The sequence below is a fragment of the Tasmannia lanceolata genome, unplaced genomic scaffold (assembly GCF_043159265.1).
Source record: "Tasmannia lanceolata isolate RefF3 unplaced genomic scaffold, GAP_Taslan_0.1 ptg000002l, whole genome shotgun sequence".
NCBI classification, from domain to species: Eukaryota; Viridiplantae; Streptophyta; class Magnoliopsida; order Canellales; family Winteraceae; genus Tasmannia; species Tasmannia lanceolata.
The window spans coordinates 54,518,136-54,536,963 of record NW_027518679.1 but is presented as its reverse complement, the minus strand read 5'-3'; the positions used below and the strand labels follow the sequence as shown (position 1 = coordinate 54,536,963).

The 18,828-nt window shown below is 40.0% G+C and overlaps 2 protein-coding genes across 2 annotated transcripts; one reads left to right on the top strand and one right to left on the bottom strand.

The window, feature by feature from the left end:
- Positions 1 to 1,094: 1,094 nt before the first annotated feature.
- On the top strand, positions 1,095 to 2,529 carry LOC143887039 (protein EXORDIUM-like 2). The gene has a single exon (XM_077391157.1). It carries the CDS (start codon positions 1,187 to 1,189, stop codon positions 2,135 to 2,137), a length of 951 nt encoding a protein of 316 aa, XP_077247272.1. The 5' UTR covers positions 1,095 to 1,186; the 3' UTR covers positions 2,138 to 2,529.
- A 5,046-nt stretch (positions 2,530 to 7,575) lies between these two features.
- Positions 7,576 to 10,261, bottom strand: LOC143879258 (amidophosphoribosyltransferase, chloroplastic-like). Its single transcript, XM_077381542.1, has 2 exons — positions 9,391 to 10,261; positions 7,576 to 8,730 (listed from the first exon to the last, which is right to left on the bottom strand). The coding sequence occupies exons 1-2, from the start codon at positions 10,165 to 10,167 to the stop codon at positions 7,810 to 7,812; spliced, it is 1,698 nt and encodes a 565-aa protein (XP_077237657.1). The 5' UTR covers positions 10,168 to 10,261; the 3' UTR covers positions 7,576 to 7,809.
- Positions 10,262 to 18,828: the final 8,567 nt, after the last annotated feature.

The window sequence follows — 18,828 nt, the reverse complement described above, 5'->3', positions numbered from 1 at the left end:
AGCATCTTATCCATTCTCATTCAATCATGGCGGGGGAGCAAGTAAAACTAGAAAAACGTGTGGCCACAATTTTACACTTAAAATTAGGGTTGCAACTTACCTGACCAGAACAGCTTGGATCGGGTTTAGAAATCATGGGTCATGGGTTGGGCCGGATTTCAGGTTGGAAAACCCGACCCAATCTCAGGTGGGGTCGGGTCGGGTCGGGTTTAAAGAAAAAAAACCTGAAATCAGAATCGACTCTTATATGTATATTATAAAATTCTTAAATATCTCTTGAATAGCATAACAAGTTATTTTTCAAAATATTGATATAAATGTTTAAATTAAGGTGATTGAGTTTGTTATGTGAAAAAAGTAGTTTCGTTCTTATATTTATGCACTTAATGACTTAAAATAAAGTTATTTGATCTTGTGTGCGAAAATGTGTTCTGTTCTACAATCTTGACAATCAGTCAGTACCCTAAGCTAAACATTAAAGCCCCGACCCGACTGAGAAACGATCTCAGGTAGCGTCGGGTTTATAAACCTTGGGTTTTCCCATAAAAAACCCTATAAAAAACTCAAACATGCCCAACTCAATACAATTTCTCGGGTAGGGTAGGATTATGGAAAACCCGACCCGCCTGACCCGAGTTGCAACCCTACTTAATATGATGGGCCTATAGTCTCTACAGAAATCATGCATACAGTAGGGCCCACTGTTTTACATCTCAAGCTATTATGGGAATATGGGGCAGGGCCAACATCAAGCTATCAGCCAAAGAATGCGGGGGGAGGAAAGAGAAGGGAATAATACCACGAGAAGCTCTGAATATGAGAAGTTTTGTCCAAATCATGCTAATATGATTATGTATGGGGTCTTTGTTAGGCTTCTAATAAGCTCCTTATTAAGGAAGCTATTATATGCTACGTAATTCTTCAAAATAACTTCCAATAAAAGAAAAGAATAGAAGTGCTTAACAATGTGAGGAGTGCCATTATCAAAATGGGTGTGGCTTTGTAGCAAAAAGAAAAACAAATCTATTGGGTCTACGTTGGTTGCCTATAAATACAACCTGACTCTGCTTTCTCTTCTCCACTAAGCTGCCTCTTTTTCTGCTCTATCGTTTTCTCTCTTTCTGCTCATCTATTTCCTCTTTCTGCTCATCTATTTCTCCTAAACATTAGAAAAAAAAAAGGAGAAATGGGTTCTTCTCTTCCCATGCAAAAAATAATCTCTCTTCTCTTCCTTCTCATGGGTTCTTCTTCTCTCTCCCTCTGCTCTTTAGTAAAACCACCACCCCTCGTATTAAGCTACCACAATGGCACTATCCTAACTGGAAATATCTCCCTTTCCATTGTTTGGTATGGCCATTTCACATCTTCCCAGAAATCAATCGTCCTCGACTTTTTCCAATCCCTCAACACTCACCAAACCACACCAAAACCCTCCGTCTCTTCTTGGTGGAAAACCCTCGAAAAATACCAAGCCCAACTCCCCAAAAATACCCAACAACCCCTCCAAATTGATAACCCCACCCTCCACCTAAACATCCTAAAACAGACCCTCGAACCTTCCTATCCTCTTGGTAAAGTCCTAACCCGAGCCCAAATCTCAAAACTGGCCCATTCGGATGACATGGCCGTGGTGTATGACGTGGCGGCGGTGTTCACTTCGGATGACGTGGCTGTGGAGGGTTTCTGCACGAGCGGGTGCGCGCACCATGGCTCCGTAGGCCATGGGACCGGGGCTCGGGTTTATCTCTGGGTTGGGAATCCGATAAGCCAGTGCCCGGGTCAGTGCGCCTGGCCCTTTTACCGGCCCGTTTACGGCCCGCAGGATCCGCCACTTGTGGCACCCAATGGGGACGTGGGTATGGACGGAATGGTTATCGGGCTGGGGTCCGCCTTGGCCGGTTCGGTCACCAACCCGTTTGGGTCCGGATTCTATCAGGGTCCGGAATTGGCTCCGCTAGAGGCGGCCTCGGCCTGTACTGGGGCGTATGGTAGCGGGGCGTATCCGGGGTATCCTGGGGAGCTTCTTGTGGACCCCACAACTGGTGGGAGCTATAATGCGCACGGGGTGAATGGGAGGAAGTATCTGCTGCCGGCATTGTGGGACCCGCTGACCTCCGCATGCTCGACACTCGTGTGAAAAAAAGATACTGATATTTGCGCTACCATGTTTTGATAATTGCACTAACTCGTCTTGTCTTTTATTGTTTAAACAGGTGGCAAATGTTAATTAGAGTTTCCAAAAAAGGGTCTCAGATGGTTTGGCCTGTAGCTCAATGGTTGAGGCTTTGTTTTGTCAAACTAGGGGTCACAGGTGTGATCCCGGTGCTAACCTAGAGAAAAAAGGGGGCTCTTGAAGGCAATTAAAGAAGAAAAGACAAGCTGATTTATGCAATTTTTAAAACATTGTAGTGCCAATGTCAGTGGCCAAAAAGAAAAAGTATGTATGAATGTTTATGTTTTTTTTTCCTGTTTTTGGGCTTGTGGAGTAGGGGAGTGTACGTATCAATATACTGGGATGCTTTGCTTGTATTCCTACTGTTGATTCTCCAAATTTAATTGTTCTTTTAGACTAGGGATTAGGATGGTTTGTGTCCAAATATATTATTTTAGGATGAGTTAAGTATGAAACACAATGAGAGGGAGCTGTTAAAATACACAAAATATACAGTGGTCAATGGGACAAGACACGGATCCAAAGGATCCAAACATCAACGGACTGGATTTAGGCACAACAATGAATCCAAATTATGTCCATTGGATCCATATCCCAGGCCTTGTTCGTTTTAGATTATGACAACCGTTAGTACAAAACCCGATCCAAAACCTATTACTGGACTCAGTTTGCAAACTTTTGCCTCCTTGGTGTCACAATCCTCACTAGCACCTATATATGCTAAAATAACCTAGGAGTTTGGAAAAGTAAGGATATAAACACATAGACATACTGTAAATACAATTCTTTCTTTAATTATCATATATCATATAAGAGAGCGTTTGGATACCTTATATTTTGTATTTGGATTTGGAATTGGGTTTTGAAGACAAAATGAATAGATCCGCCAGCTCATGTTGAGGGAGACAGAGAGGGAAGGGGGTACTTCCTACTGGAGGGGAGAGGTTGAGGAGTAAAGACGGTGAAGGAAACAACAGATCTGTGGATTTCCATTTACTTATTTCCACAACATATTTGAAAATTTGATTTTTTTCACTGTCAGTCGCTGATTTGGAAATCAAAAGATTTGATCCGGATCCAAATCATAACATGAAAAGGGATGCAAATGTGAGAAATCAAAATCAAAATCTTCTCGGCATCCAAACGGGCCCTAAGTGTATTATCAAATACCACAAACGCAAACAAATCTTATACATTTAAATTTCTTCTTTTTTATAAAATTAATTAATAGATGATTGGTTTCCAATATTTTTTGTTTCTTTTTTTCTTGCATTATATAATTGAGAAAATAGCGCCTACTTCCTGGAGTAGATAACTTATCTACTCCCTAGGCTTAAAATACAGTAGGGGCCACATTGTTCGGGTGATCCAAAGCATTCATTTAATGGGCCCTCACATAGATAGGGTGTGCCCAAAATATCAGCTCCATATGATCATCCCAACCTTCAATTTGTGGAGGTAAAAATGGATGGGTATAAACCTTAACAAATTTGTCCATTTTTTGCCTCCACAGTTCGAAATGTTAGGATGATCCTATGGAGCTGATATTTTGGGCACACCCTATCAATGTGAGGGCCCATCAATTGAATGCTTTGGATCACCCAAACAATGTGCCTCCACTGTATTTTAAACCTAGCGAGTAGATAAGTTATCTACTCTAGGGCGTAGGAATATTTTTCTCCATATAATTTTGAATTTAGTATGAATCTTATTATTCTTGACATGCATGATTCAATGTCTTTCAATTCATCCTGGTGCCATGACATCTAAATGTATATTTGTTCTTATTCTAGCATTTCCTAAAAATTCATCCTAAATTTTTATTGTTTGCATATATTTTTATGGGATTTGGTAGGGTCCAACGCAAAAGGCATTTCGCAGATGGTCTGTTGCAAGATGGTTTGTTGCAACAGAGCACCCACCTTATGAATAATGACAAGTTCATGAGGTGGGTGCCCCATCATGCAACAGACATCCCGCGAAATGCCTTTTGACCCCTAGCAAATCCCTATTTCTATACATTTCCATGATTTTACAATATTTTAAGTGAAATTTCTCCTTTAAGTGGTGCTATCTACGACCATTTCCCTAATTCAGGGCCTATCCATGCACCCCTTTACACATCAAAACTTCTGATTCATACCATACATGGTCCAGACAACATTAACCTATTGGGTGTAGGCCATAATCAGCACCTTATACAGTACAGATCACTCGAGGAAGAAGCCAAGCTTCTTGGACCAAACAAACAAAAAAAAGGGTCAAGAGCAAGGTGGCCACATACAAGTCTAACCCAAGCATGTAGACATGACATGTATTGTTCTTATCACTTGGAAATTCAATCAATATATTTCTATTATAGAGTATCACAAAGGTCTCCGGATTCAGTCAACCAAAAAGCATGTTAGATAAAACCAAACTAAGAATATTTACAACAGGGAGTGTCTGACCTAGTAAAAAAAAAAAAACATTCACTTTCTGGGCTACAATCCGATATATTACTTGCTCCTTCTAGAATTGGGTTCATTCAGGAACGTCATACACCAACAAATTCAATTATTTCAGTTGCTAATAAGCATGCATTTTCTTGGTGTCTGACCTAGTAAAATTGTAAAAATAAACATTCATTTTCTGGTCTACAATCCAATATATTACTTGTTCCTCCTAGAATTGGGTTCATTCAGGAACATCATACACTAACAAATTCAATTAGTTCAGTTGATAATAAACATGCAGTTTTTTGTATAATTAAACAAGCATTCATTTCATGTTCATAGGTTTCATTGCTAAGAGAATTTATATGATGGGTGGCCGTGAAAACACGTGAAGTCTAAAAAAAGTAGGTACGGCCCACTTTTTTGATGATCCAAACCGTTCATCTGTTTGGGTTACGTTGTGCCCCAAAAATCATTTCCATACGATGATCGTAACCCTCCGATCTGTAGAAGATTCCATAAATGATTTTTGGAAATCTCCATTTTCAGATCAGTTCAGATCGGATGGTTAGGATCATCCTATGGAAATGATTTTTGGGGCACAACCTATTTACGTTGTGCCCAAACAGATGTACGGTTTGGATCATAAAAAAGAGTGGGACGTACCTACTTTTTTAGACTTCACGTGTTTTCATGGCCACCCATCATATAAATTCTCCATTGCTAATCATTTAAATATCAGAAAGGGTAGCAGCTACCACAGAGGATACTGTTCTCCAATTTTTGGGGGCATGTTTGCCTAGATGGATTTGTTAAAGGCTCAAGAAATGATGTCCTACAGGAGAATGCCTAAACTCTAAAGCTCAACATAGAACAACATGAAGAGACAAACAATGAATAGCTTTAAAATTGGCAGGAGATCTCTATGATAAAGACATCCATGCACTATTAAGCTAGTGAGGGATGTTAAGCAAATTGGATGGACAAATTGTAAGCTATGAATGTCCATGAAATAGTTTTGCTTATGTTCGAGCTTTAGCATCTGATGACCAACATGTAATGACTAAAGAAGAATCCTTGAGGAGCATTACTCAAAACACTTTTGGGATAATCTTAAAAGAGATCAAAGATTCTATGCATTGCCACTGCATCTCTGGGATAATACCCTGTGTATACAGTAATATACTGATTTCTTCGGTGGCCTATGAATAAAAATATTATAGAAGCTCGATGTGAGAATTTTGCTAAAAGTTTGGAAATTGAATTAACAAGTAGAATAAAAAGAAAAGGCACCACTCCAGAATGCTTCAAGATTTAACACTAAGCAGCCGAGGATAAGTTGAGACCATATTATTTCCCTCAACAAACAACCACCAAAACATGAAACCCCTAGCAAGGTATGTTGAGCTTATGATATGTGCCATATCACTAGATATTCAGCAAATTTTCTCAAACACCAAGCATACTGTGTGTGATCACTCATTTTGCACTCGTATATATACTGAAGTGAATGAAGTATGACGGACTACAACTAAATGACAGCACAGAAGCATGCCTATGGTGGATGGTAGCTCGGTGGCACGCCAATAAATCATAGAATGGCAAAAAAATATCCTTGGGATTTATAGAACATTCCATGCAGTGAATTTTAAGCCAGAAGTTACTGTATGTTGCTATGAAAGGGATGCGAGGAGAAGTTCAGGTAATTTAACAGGTACACAAGGAACACACATCCGTGGGATCTTCATTCAGGCTCTCCGACTTTATCATCCTTTGCTATTTTTTCACTCTATGATTGGCAAGATTTTGGCAGAGGTGGCTAAGAGGAGTCGCCCCTATAAATGTGATTCTTGAGTGTTTTTCTTCTTAAGCAGTTGAGACTTGACTTGAGGGATCATGTTGTCATCTGTGCATCAGAGCCTAACATGTCTAGTATGTGTCTGGATTTCCCTAATACGCTGGCCCTTGGAGGGTAAAATTTGATGGCAACAGTGGCAGAAAACTAGGGGAGGGAAAGGAGAGGTCCCAGATGAACAAGAGCTGCCGATTAAGGTTCTCTTCAGATGCCATCAAACATTATTTGCAAATAGTCGCATTTAACTTCAAAGCTATTTTTTTTAATGGTGATAAATCTCATTTTAAAAAAAGAAAAGGGACAAAGCCCCAACAACCAAGATGGTCAATACTCAATACAGAGAATAAAAGAAAACAAAAGAGAAGACTACAAAAGAATCCTTTGAGAGGGAGGAAATAAAATAACTTTACTTCCTTCAGCGCTGGGCAAGCGTCAGCCCCCATACAAGGTCTTACGACTTTGCGGAGACCGGTTTTTTGGTAAACATTCGCCCGGATCCCTAGTCATACCACTCTTGGCTAATTTATTTGCTTCTCCATTGGCCGATCATCTAACATGCCTGGAGAGATGGCTCTACCCTCCACCCGGTGGTGAATCTCATCAAAGCAATGCACAAATCTCCAAGGAGGGGGATGACTCCCCTCCAACCATCTAACAACATTTAGGGAATCTCCCTCCACAAGTAGCTTATCCAGGATGTTGTTTTTTTATAATCCTAATATATTGTAGAACAGCTCTCACATCTGCCTCATTGGACTTGAGAAAGCCCACCTTGTCACTCCCTCAGATTCCAATAGTTTCAACTTCAAAACTATTTGCATATAAGATTATTTTCAACTAACTTTTGGAGGTAACAAAAGAGGCCCTAAGTTACATAAATATCTCCAATGAAAGGGTGTGTGAAATTTGGACAAATGCTATCCAAAACCACCACAATAACATGATTAAATATGACGAAGGAAGAATAAATTGAATCAGGACATATATCAGAAATGGAATAGTTTTCATATTCCCATACTTTAAACAGAACAAACAGGTCACAGTTCATATTTGAGACATAAGAATCGAACACAAACAATGCCAAGATGCCCAAAATCATCACACAGAGCCTGTGATAAAAGATATATATTGCAATTTCTGTTGTATAACATTTGGAAACAAAAAACTGAATAAACTGTGACTGATCTCATACACATTGAAATTCATATCAAGAAAAGCATTATTACCTATCTCTGATGATGTCTATTACTCAACGAGTTAAGCAATCGTCTGTTAAACACTGTAATTGCATTCGAACTATCAATTGCCAGGTGCTGCGAAGGGCATGTCACACAGCACGGCGAATGCTACACCGGCCCATTTATCTTCACCGGCATCTGGTTAAGGGGTGCATCCGTCCACCCTGAATCTACGCTACCATTCAATCCATCATCCACGAAATCCCCCACACGTTTAATCTTAGATTTCTTCGGTGGCACAGGGTAATTCCCAGAAAAACAAGCATCACAAAAGGTTGGAGCTTCATCGCCAAGCAATTTCCTCAAGCTCTCTAATGGCAAAAATGCCAATGAATCAGACCCAATAAACTCCCTAACTTCCTCCACATTCATCCTATTAGAAATCAACTCTTCCGGGCTCGGAGTATCAACTCCATAGTAACAAGAACCAATGATTGGCGGACTCGCAATTCTCATATGAACCTCTTTCGCCCCTGCCTCTTTCAATAACCTAACAATTTTCGAAGACGTCGTCCCCCTCACAATTGAATCATCAACAACAACAACCCTCTTCCCCTCCAACACAGCCCGTACAGGTGCGAGCTTAAGCTTCACCCCGAAATCCCGAATCTTCTGCGAAGGTTCGATAAACGTCCTGCCAACATAATGCGATCTTATAAGTCCTTGCTGGAATGGAACCTTTGCCTTTGCGGCATAACCCAATGCCGCCACCACTCCAGAGTCCGGCACTGCAATCACAACATCGCAATCCACTGGTGCCTCTGTCGCGAGGATCTCCCCAAATGCATGGCGGGAATCATATACAGAGCGGCCGAAGACTATCGAATTGGGCAATGAGAAGTATATGTGCTCGAAAACGCAGGCTTTTCGATCGCGGTGGGGGAGCAAACAAAGAGAGCTTATCCCATCAGAATCCACAACCACAACCTCACCAGGGTTCACTTCCCGCTCGTAATTTGCCTCAATTAGGTCTAACGCGCAGGTCTCGGATGCAAACACGACCGCACCATTCTTCCTCCTGCCCATTACCTGTGAAACAACCAATTACTCCGAAAGCCTAAGCTATCAAACTTTGTGTTATTTAATCATTTATATTTCAACACTCCCCCTCACATTTGACCTTTCTTTTTCTGAGGGTTCACACGTGAATTTTTAATATCAAGGAGTTGTTGGGTTTTGAACCATAACCCTGCCGCGAAGCAAAGCTCGGATGCCATGTGAAACTACCAATTACTCAAAAAGCTTAGGCCCTGTTTGTTTAAGATAATTAAAACCGATTTTAACTCCAAAACCAATTGTTGGACTCAAAATTAAACGTAATTTTGAGTCCACTGATTGGTTTTGGACTCGCAATCAGTTGTCATATTCTCAAACACGAACAGGACTTTAAGCTATCAGGGTTGGTGTTATTTAATCATATACCATGTGAAACAACCAATTACTCCAAAAGCTTAACCTATCAAAGCTGGTGTTATTGAATCATTTATATTTCAACACTCCCCCTCTGGTGTGGCCTCTCTTTTTAAGGGCTCAGCCGTACACGTGAATTTTTAATATCAGAGAGTTATTGGGTTTTGCGCCTAGGACCTGTCCTGAGGCAAACTCTATACCATGTGAGACAACCAATTACTCCAAAAGCTTAAACAATCAGAGTTACTATTACTTAAATCATTTATATTCCAACATTACCAGTGGCCGAAATCCGTATGGATCCCGAACAGCGACCAACTTATCCTCAGTCAAAAACACCATCGAATAAGCCCCTTCAAGCTGTTCACAAGCACCAACAATCCTAAGAAGGAAAGGGCGCAGTTTTGAGATCGCAATCAAATGAAGAACAACCTCAGTATCAGAACTAGTATTGAAGATTGAACCCTGATCTTCTAACATATGGCGTAGGGCTAGGTAATTAACTAAATTACCATTATGAGCAACACCAACTGAGCCAAATCGGTAGCCAGCGACGAACGGCTGTACGTTCTTGAGCATGGAGGAGCCGGCGGTGGAGTATCTGACGTGGCCAATGGCGTGGGGCCCGCGAAGCTGGTCGAGTTTTGAGGAGTTGAAGACGTCGGAGACTAGGCCGATTCCGGTGATGGATTGGAGGACTTTGTTTTCGACTGAGACGATTCCGGCGCCCTCCTGGCCCCGGTGTTGCAGAGCGTGGAGGGCTAAATAGCAGAGGCGAGAGGCTTCTGGGTCACCATAGATTCCGACCACGCCGCATTCTTCCCGGGGTTTATCGTCGGAATCGGAATCTAAGAGGGGGTTTGGGGAATGGGGGAAGAAGTCTGAGATGGGGTTTTTGGAGGAGAGTTTGAAAGGGGGGTGGGAGGGGAGTTTTGCGGGGGAGGAATAGGGTTTTTGGAGGGTTTTAGGGTAGGGGAAATTTGGGGGTGGGTTTGGGTGAGAAGAGAAGAGGTGGGTTTTGTTTATTGGGGAAAAAGAGAGATTTGTTGTAGCCATGGAGGGAAGGAAGGAGAGGAGGAGAAAAATGAGGTTAAGGCAAAGGAGGGTTTGAGGGAAGAGGGTTTTGTGGATTTTTATATTGTGTTTGAAGTTTGTAGCGGCATATGTAGCCCATATAGGGGAGAAAGGTGAGTGAATGAATGTTTTTGGAGGGTACTGAAATACCCATGAAAATCTTTTTGTATCTTTTGTATATCCCCATTGCTATTTATAATAATTCTCTTTTATTGATATTGAATACTATAGTTTAGAAGCAATTAAATTAAGGAAATTTATGTATTAATGTAAATTATATTATAATAATCGAGATTTGCTCGGGACTGGGCTGTTACATGTGAGAGCAGCCACCTCAGATGAATTAAATGGATTAAGACAAAGTCTGAGCCTGTGTGGCTGCTCTCACATGCAACAGCCCAGCCATGAAATGCTTTCTGCTAGGGTCCCTAGCAAATCAAATAATAATCTGTTTATAATATATGCAAATAAAAAGATATGTGAGATATAGATGATCATATTCCTTTGCATGATATAGGCAAGTATGAGTGTAGCCCTTTGCAATTTGATTGACTAATGTTCCTAGAAGATTGATCAGTAGGACAATTTTGTGGGAAAAGCCAAGAGCATGTTTGGCAACCATGAAAAATTATTCAATGGAATATTCGTGGGCCCAATTGTGAGAGGAGCTGAGGAGGGCGAGGGAGAGACCATGAGAAATCCTTAAAAATAGTGAAAAAAATGCACTATTTCAGATTTTTTTTTTCTATTTTTCAGGGGCTTTTCACGATCCATCACTCCTACGTTCTCTAGTCTCTCCCTCTCCGCCCATCTCTCACAACTAGACCCAGTAGTATTCCATGAAATATATTTTTTTCATGGTTGTCAAACATGCCCTAAACCATTGCTTTTTGTAGGTATTAATGTTATAGATGGTGCGTCTACGCAGTATGGGGACCGATAACATGTATGTTGACGAGTTGGACTCCAAATGTGCTATGTGGGGCCCAAAGTTAAAGTATTGGGTCTCACAAAAATATTAGTTATAAATGTAGAGAATTTTTTTTTTTTTTTTTTGCATAAATCATGTTTGCAGATGGTGTTCATGCTCACTCTTTTTGTAATAATTAAGGGCTTATCTTTATTACTTTCCTTTTCCTCTCTTGTAATAAATAAGGATGTATCTTCATTACCTTCCTTTTTCTCTCTTGTATTAAATAAGTGGTTATCCTCCCTAAGAGAAAACGGTTCCTACACACATGTGTAGATAAGTTATCTACACACTAGCTTAAAATACAGTAGGGGCCATATTATTTGGGTGATCCAAACCATTCATTTTTAAGGCCCTCACATAGATAGGGTGTCCACAAAAAATAAGATCCGTAGGATCATTCTAATCATTCGAACTGTGGAGGCAAAAAATGAACTAATTTGTGAAGGTCTAAAGACATCCATTTTACCTCCACAAATCGTAGGGTTGGGATGATCCTATAGATCTGATTTTTTGTAGACACTCTATCTATGTGAGGGCCTTTAAAATTGATGGCTTGGATCACCCAAACAATGTGGGCCCCCACTGTATTTTAAGCTAGTGTGTAGAGAACTCTCTACACATATGTGTAGGAACCGTTTTCTCTATCCCTAATTCTCTATTACAGTTCTTCTTCTCTCTTGTACAAAGTAAAGGGTTAGTTTTAGGGCAGTAAAGGGCGTAGTTTTAGGGCAGTAAAGGGGGTATCTTTATTACTTTCCTTATTCTGTCTCTTATTTTATTTATTAGATGAAAAGCGTTTGATAAGGATCTGCCCTCAGATGTCCCTTACTTGTGATGACATAATTTGAAACCCACTGTTTAAACAATTAGTAGGAGTTCAATTTTAGAACTCAAAGGTGAATTTTTGATGTGGTAATCTAGACCATAGGTGGTAAAAATATACTTTCCAAAAAGTAAGTAAAAGTGTATTTTTTTAGTTACTATGGTCTAGATTAGACTAATGTCATATGGGTGGGCACGGATTAAAACTTCTCACAATAACATTTTCATGGCAATTAGTAGAAGAATATGAGTTTTCCCTTTTCTTGTATTAATAAGATCTTTTTCTTATACTTTGTATGTAGCATTTGGTGACAGTAAAAATTGAGAAATTACTTCTACATCTCTTAGAGAAGGGAAACTCGCTAAACTAAGAGTCATTTAAGTTATATGGTACATTATGATTGATTTATGTGTTTGTGCCTATGTAGTAGTGAATGCATGCCAAACTATTCCATGAAGATGCTTCTGGTAGAGTAATTAGGTCAAGCAAGAGGTTACTTGAAGCATTACACCCAAGTATCTAATTTTGAATACCAAGTTTGTTGCCTACAGCCCCTATATATATTAGATACACTAGGGTTTTAATAGGTTAGTGGGCTCTAGCCCAAATAGGCCCACTACACCGGTCAATTATCTTATTGGGCTTATATTAGAACATACATGGGTTATATTATATACCCAACAGCTTCTACATCCCTTTCATTTTTTTTGAATGGTAGTAAAAACTTCATTAAAAAGAGAGAAACAATAAAAAAAAGAACAACTCATGAATATAGACTTAAGGTGGAGACATGTTGATAATGAAAAGCAAATCCTCCATTACACAGTGCAAGCTCATCTACTTCTATATTTGCCTTTCTGCGGGTGTGATGGAAAAACGCACTCTGCCCTCAATCCGATCGAGTTTTCAAGGGGATCGAAAAAATAACACGGCTAGACGTTTGTTCTCAACCACAGAATCACATTGAGGAGCGTTTTATTAAATTAGGAATTAGATAAAGGATTAAGAAGAATATGATAAGTACTCAAGAATTTAGCTATGTAAGTAACATTTTTTTTTGGATGACACAAGAGCATATGGGCTTTTCTAAATTCAGAACAAATAACTAATTGCTTTCTTCTTTTCTTAGATAAGGATAGGGAATTGACAAGGTCACTCATGGGAGTACACAAAGGGTTGATGTATGCACTCTTATTGGTTCCAAATAACTTCAGAACCATTTGCATATAAGATTATATGTAAATATTGTTTAGATGTATCAAAAGCGCCCTTAAATCCGATGTTGCGAGTTTCAAGAATTTAAGGGCATGTTTACATATCCCTAAAAATTATTTGCATATAATCTTCTGAGATTGTTTGAATTCTATCACGACTAAGTATGTTGCCCAAGAATCAGCCTTTCACGTTTTTGTGAAGAGCTGAGATTAAAAAGATGTTTTTTTAGTGAGATTAATCTCAAACCTTCACAAAAACATGAAATTTTGATTCCTGACTAAAACACTCTGCCGTCCTAAAAATTTTAGTGACTGTTCTTTGGTGGTATCCAAAGAAGCCCTAATTTTGATTGAAGGGCTTTGTTGGGATCCATATTCCAAAGGCTCTTAATTTATGAACCTTAGTTGAATTTGCTATAGAGACAATGTATTGATGAGCATGGCAATTGGAGACAAAGGTAAGGGTACAATTTGGGCCGCATCGGGTTGAACCTTTGCTTAAAAATGAATTGGAATCAACAGGACATGGTCCAATTTATGGCAAAAGATCAACCCAAATCCCCAAAAACCAATTGAGTTGCACGGGAAATGATATATTCGCACCTTTTTTTTAAAAACTTGGGACAGCCCCACCTAGTGTAAATGAGTAGTCATAAAACATAAATACACTAGCGTGGGCTGCCCCAAGTTTAGAAAAGGGCGAATACATCATTTCCCAGTTGCACCCCTAGTAGGGGTTAGTTTGGTCACTTTCCACAGGGTATGCTATGGAAAAGTTCACAGTGCACATGAAGGTTACTTCTAGAATTTTGGAATGAAAAGAAACGTTTCATTATAGTTGGAGAATCTTTGGCTATGGCCCCCACCCCATCTTCCTTTTTTGCATCTTTATCTTCGAGAAGAGGCTGAGACTCAATGGCTCGTAACTGCCAACCAAAAAGAGCAGAATATCCCAATTTGAAAGTTTGCGTGTGGGCTACTTCCACCGCTCGGTTCAAATTAATACAGGGAAATGTTATGAACACAACCATATTTTGATATTTGCACAAATCCACCTGTCTTTTCTTCTTTAATTGGGTCGTGCCGGTAAGTTCAGTAACCTCTTGACAGCTCTTTAAATACTAAAAGAAAGAGGGGTCAGCAAAAATATCAAAATATGGTTGTGCTGATATCATTTCCCCTTACTATTATATCGTGCCACGTGTAGAGACAATCAAAAGATGAAGACAACTACAGGTTTTGAACAGGGCCTGTCATATAAGTCAGAGGAGGTGCGAAGCAATGGGAGCGAAAGATACTTTGAAAGACACTCGGTAAATGTTATGACTCCCAGACCAAACACTTATAAATGCCTCAGCCTTCGATTGGTTCCGACCCTCGCCAAATATACTTTTATCTTTTGGGAAAATTACATTTACACCCTGTCTAGTTTCTAACACATCAACTTCTACCCCTGTAGTTTAAAACGTGACAACTACTGTAGTTTCAATTTGTATAAGGTAGGCCCCTCAGTTGACGGTTCATCCATAGATTGAAGGGTAAGGATGATCCGATGGAGCTGATTTTGTTGGACACACCCTATCTATGTCAAATGAACGCTTTGGATCATCTAAACAATGTGGGCCCATACCCGAATCCAAACACTACCAAAAACACAGTGGGCCCACATTGTTTGGATGATCCAAAGCGTTTATTTGATGAGCACTGACATAGATAGGGTGTGCCTAAAAAATCAGCTCCATCGGATCATCTTAACCCTTCAATCTGTGGACGAACTATCAACTAAGGGGGTCTACCTTACACAAATTGAAACCACATGGGATGTAGTTGTCACGTTTTAAACTATAGAGGTAGAAGTGGATGTGTCAGAAACTAGAGGGGGTGTAAATATAATTTTCCCTTATCTTTTTTATTACCCATCTCCGGTGTCCAAGGTACTCATGTATCTTGCCCACCCTGTTCATTTAACTAGTATTCTGGTCCCATGCTATGCATCGGTGTAAAATGATGGCCTGCACCATCAAAGATGAGCTGTAAAGTGGTGGGGCCCACCTAATGCATAGGTTTGGATAGAGATGTTGGACCCCACGACGTCAATAACATTAGGTATAAAATGGTGGGCTCCACCCTATGCATAGGTTTCAATAGAGATGGTTGGCCCGCCCACCAAAACTCAACTCAACTAAGCCTTTGTCCCACACTAGTTGGGGCCCGCTAATGAATCTTTTAGAAAATTTTCATGAAGAAGGTGAAAGAATCTACCCGGCTCAAATTGACTAAGTCTAATCCTGACACTAGTTTGGTTCGTCTACATGGATCATTTTCTTCTATTCTTTCCTATGCCGCTCACCTAAACTAAAGAGGTAAAATGGCAGGCCCATTCCATAAAATGCATGAGGCGTAAAATGTTTGCCACATCCCAACATTAACAATGTAAAATGGTAGGTCCCTCCCTATGCACGGGTTTGGGTGGAGATGGTGGGCCCAACCTGTGGCAAGCATTGTTATAAAATGTTGGGCCCCACCCCATCATAGCATGAGGTGTGAAATAGTAGGCCCACCAAATTAAGAGTAAAATGGTAGCACCAACCCATGCCATGCTTAGGTGCAAAATGTTAGGCCCCACCCAATCAAAGGGCAAAACCTTTGGGGAAGGTCGATCTTTTATAACTTCATATCTTATTTACGATAAGTGAATGATTTGGATCATTTAAAAAGGGGTCCTCACATGTATTATGTATATAACTAGAGGAGACGATATTGGGACTCCTCTTTTGGATGCTGCCACCTGCTGATTTTATTTTAAAAAGTATAATATTAATTTAATAAACAATCAAAATGTCATCTTACCATAACCCAAAATGAAGATGAACACAGAGTTGAAGGAGGCAGAAGAGAAGAAGAAAGACCCTTTCGAGAGGGAAAATAAACAACATAGTGGTGTGAGTAGCTCTTTGTACCAGTTAGAAAATTTCCTTTACACTCAGAATTGACAAGCCTTTAGTTCAGTTTTATATTTCATATGTTTGGCATTGAAGGGCTGAAGCCGGCCGCCAAGTACTACACCTCTTTTTTATAAAGAAGATTGATTGCGTGCTTCTACTCTCAAGACCATCCGAATCCCATTTTTGAAGGATGTATTCTCACGGAAGCTTTCCAGTTGGAGGCTCATAAAGAGCCACCAAGCAAGGTAGTCACATTTTTTCAAAGGATAAGAAGCATCATGGCGGGATGGACTCTGTGGACTTTTGACGAAATGGGCTCTTTGGTGGGCTTCATTATGTGTTGAGAGAGAAGGATGGGCCATCTTATGAAATGGGCTATGGTGAGTACAGGCCCATCAATATTTTTTACATAGAACATAAGCCGTGAGGGAACTACTGTCCAAAGAGGCAGAGACCAAGGTGAACATATATATATATATATATATATATATATATATATATATATATATATATATATATATATATATATATATGAGGAAAAGGATTGTACGCTCGACTGTACCTAAAGTTAGGTACGGTAGAGTGCCAAATCACATGGGTCCCCCATTTTTGGTGGGCATCTAAACCATTCATTTGCAAGGCCCCATCATAGATAGGGTGCATACCAAAAATCAGCACCATTGAATCATCCTAACCCCTCCAAAACTGGAGGCCAAAATGGGCAGATTTGTGGACAAACACTGTCTGTCCATTTTGGCCTCCACAAATGGATGGGTTAGGATGATCCTATGGAGCTGATTTTTGGTATGCACCCTATCTATGATGGGGCCTTGCAAATGAATGGTTTAGATGCTCACCAAAAATGTGGGACCCATGTGATTTGGCACTCTACCGTACCTAACTTTAGGTACGGTCGAGCGTACAATCTTATTCTTCTATATATATATATATATATATACACACACACACATGGAAGATGATTTCATGTAAGCATAGCTTCTAAGCAATGGCGGCCGGCGGGCCATTTGTTCGAACCTTCTGACTATTAAAATCAATAATTCAGGGCCCAACGACGGGGACGGGACCCAAACATGACTAGTGTTAATTGCGTGGGATAACGAACCATGTAGTAGAGTAGAACACATGTCTCATGTTGACGTAAGGGATTGGGGGAGGAGCATTGATACAAAGGTGGAAGATGGGCCCATCGGCGGCTCAGGTCACACATTGCATACTTGGTGATGGGCTTGTATCCGAAGCTAGTTGTTTTCCTTCTTTCTCTCTCTTTCTTTGCTGGGTGAAATGTCACCCAAACTCGGTGACATCTCGGTTTGACTCGATCAATTTGGGTTCGACTGGATGACTTTGGTCGAACCCAAAATGAACGAATCAAACCCAAATTGGTCGAACCAATATAGGCCCAATCAAACCCAAATTAGTCGAACCCAAATTAACCTAGTCAGATCCAAATTGGTCAAACCCAAATTGACTGAGTCGAACCTAAAATTGACCTAATCAAACCCAAATATTACCAAGTTGAACCCAAATCTTCATTCTTCTTCCTCATCCTATTTTTTTCCATTTTTTTTTTTTGGTGCCTTCCATTTTTTTTCCAAAGTCAGTTAAAATTTTCCTTCTTCCTCCTCTTTTCTTCCTTTTCCACTTCTTTTTCTTCATCTTTCAGTTAAGACGGTAAGAGAAGAGCTCACGCTGACATAGGTCTTCAAAATGGTGAAAAATGACCAAAATAGATGATCATAACTCATTAAGGGCATTTTCGTCTTTTCCTCATACAGTGACATTTTGACTTAGAAGTCTAAAAAAATTGCCATTCTGAAGTAATTTTTTTGGAACTCTAGAATTTTCTTATGCATTTCCAAAGGAAAAAGGTTACAAAATTGCTTTAAAATATAAAAAATGAAAAAAAAAATGTGGGTCAAGAGTGTCCAATCAATTTTAGGAGAGGAGACAGTGTAGTTGGATAGGGTGGCGGGTGAGGGGTGTGTGTCTCTATCAAGTTTGGCGGAATGCTAAAGTTAGTGAAATCGGGGAAGGGGGCAGGGGAGATGATGAGAAATCCAAGTAAATTAATCATAAAAAAGGATAACAGCACGAGTATCCAAATGAGGATGCAGGGAACAATTTTGAGGTATGTAAATTAAAGGATTAAATAGGAGAAAATGAAGAATAATGGAAATGGGAGGGTGGGGGATCTTCATTATTTTTGCAAGGTATTTGCTAGCGTCAATGGCAAAAGGCATTTCGCAGATGCTCTGTCGCACGTCGGAGCAGCCACAGAGCCCTACTTTTCAGCAGATTTTGTCATCATTCATGAGGTGGCTGCTCTGACAGAGCATCTGCAAAAGGGACGCTAGCAAATCCTTTTTAATTATATTCTTCCTTCATCATAGGTAACGCAAAGCTCTTCCTTTTAAAGAAGCAGCCATTCCGACTTAGTAATGCTAAACCAAGAATGACTTGCAAAAATCAGCTGAAAGGGCGCCACCGTTGGCTGCACGTTACCAATGTACCTTTAATGCTCTGACTTACCACCATTATAATTGCAATTGGGTAGCTTAGCAATTGGCTGCATATCACATTATCCTATGATATTTTTTTGAAATTGTGTGCTTGCCATGACACCATGGTTAGCCCTCTCTCGGCCACTAAAATTCTTACGAGAAAGAT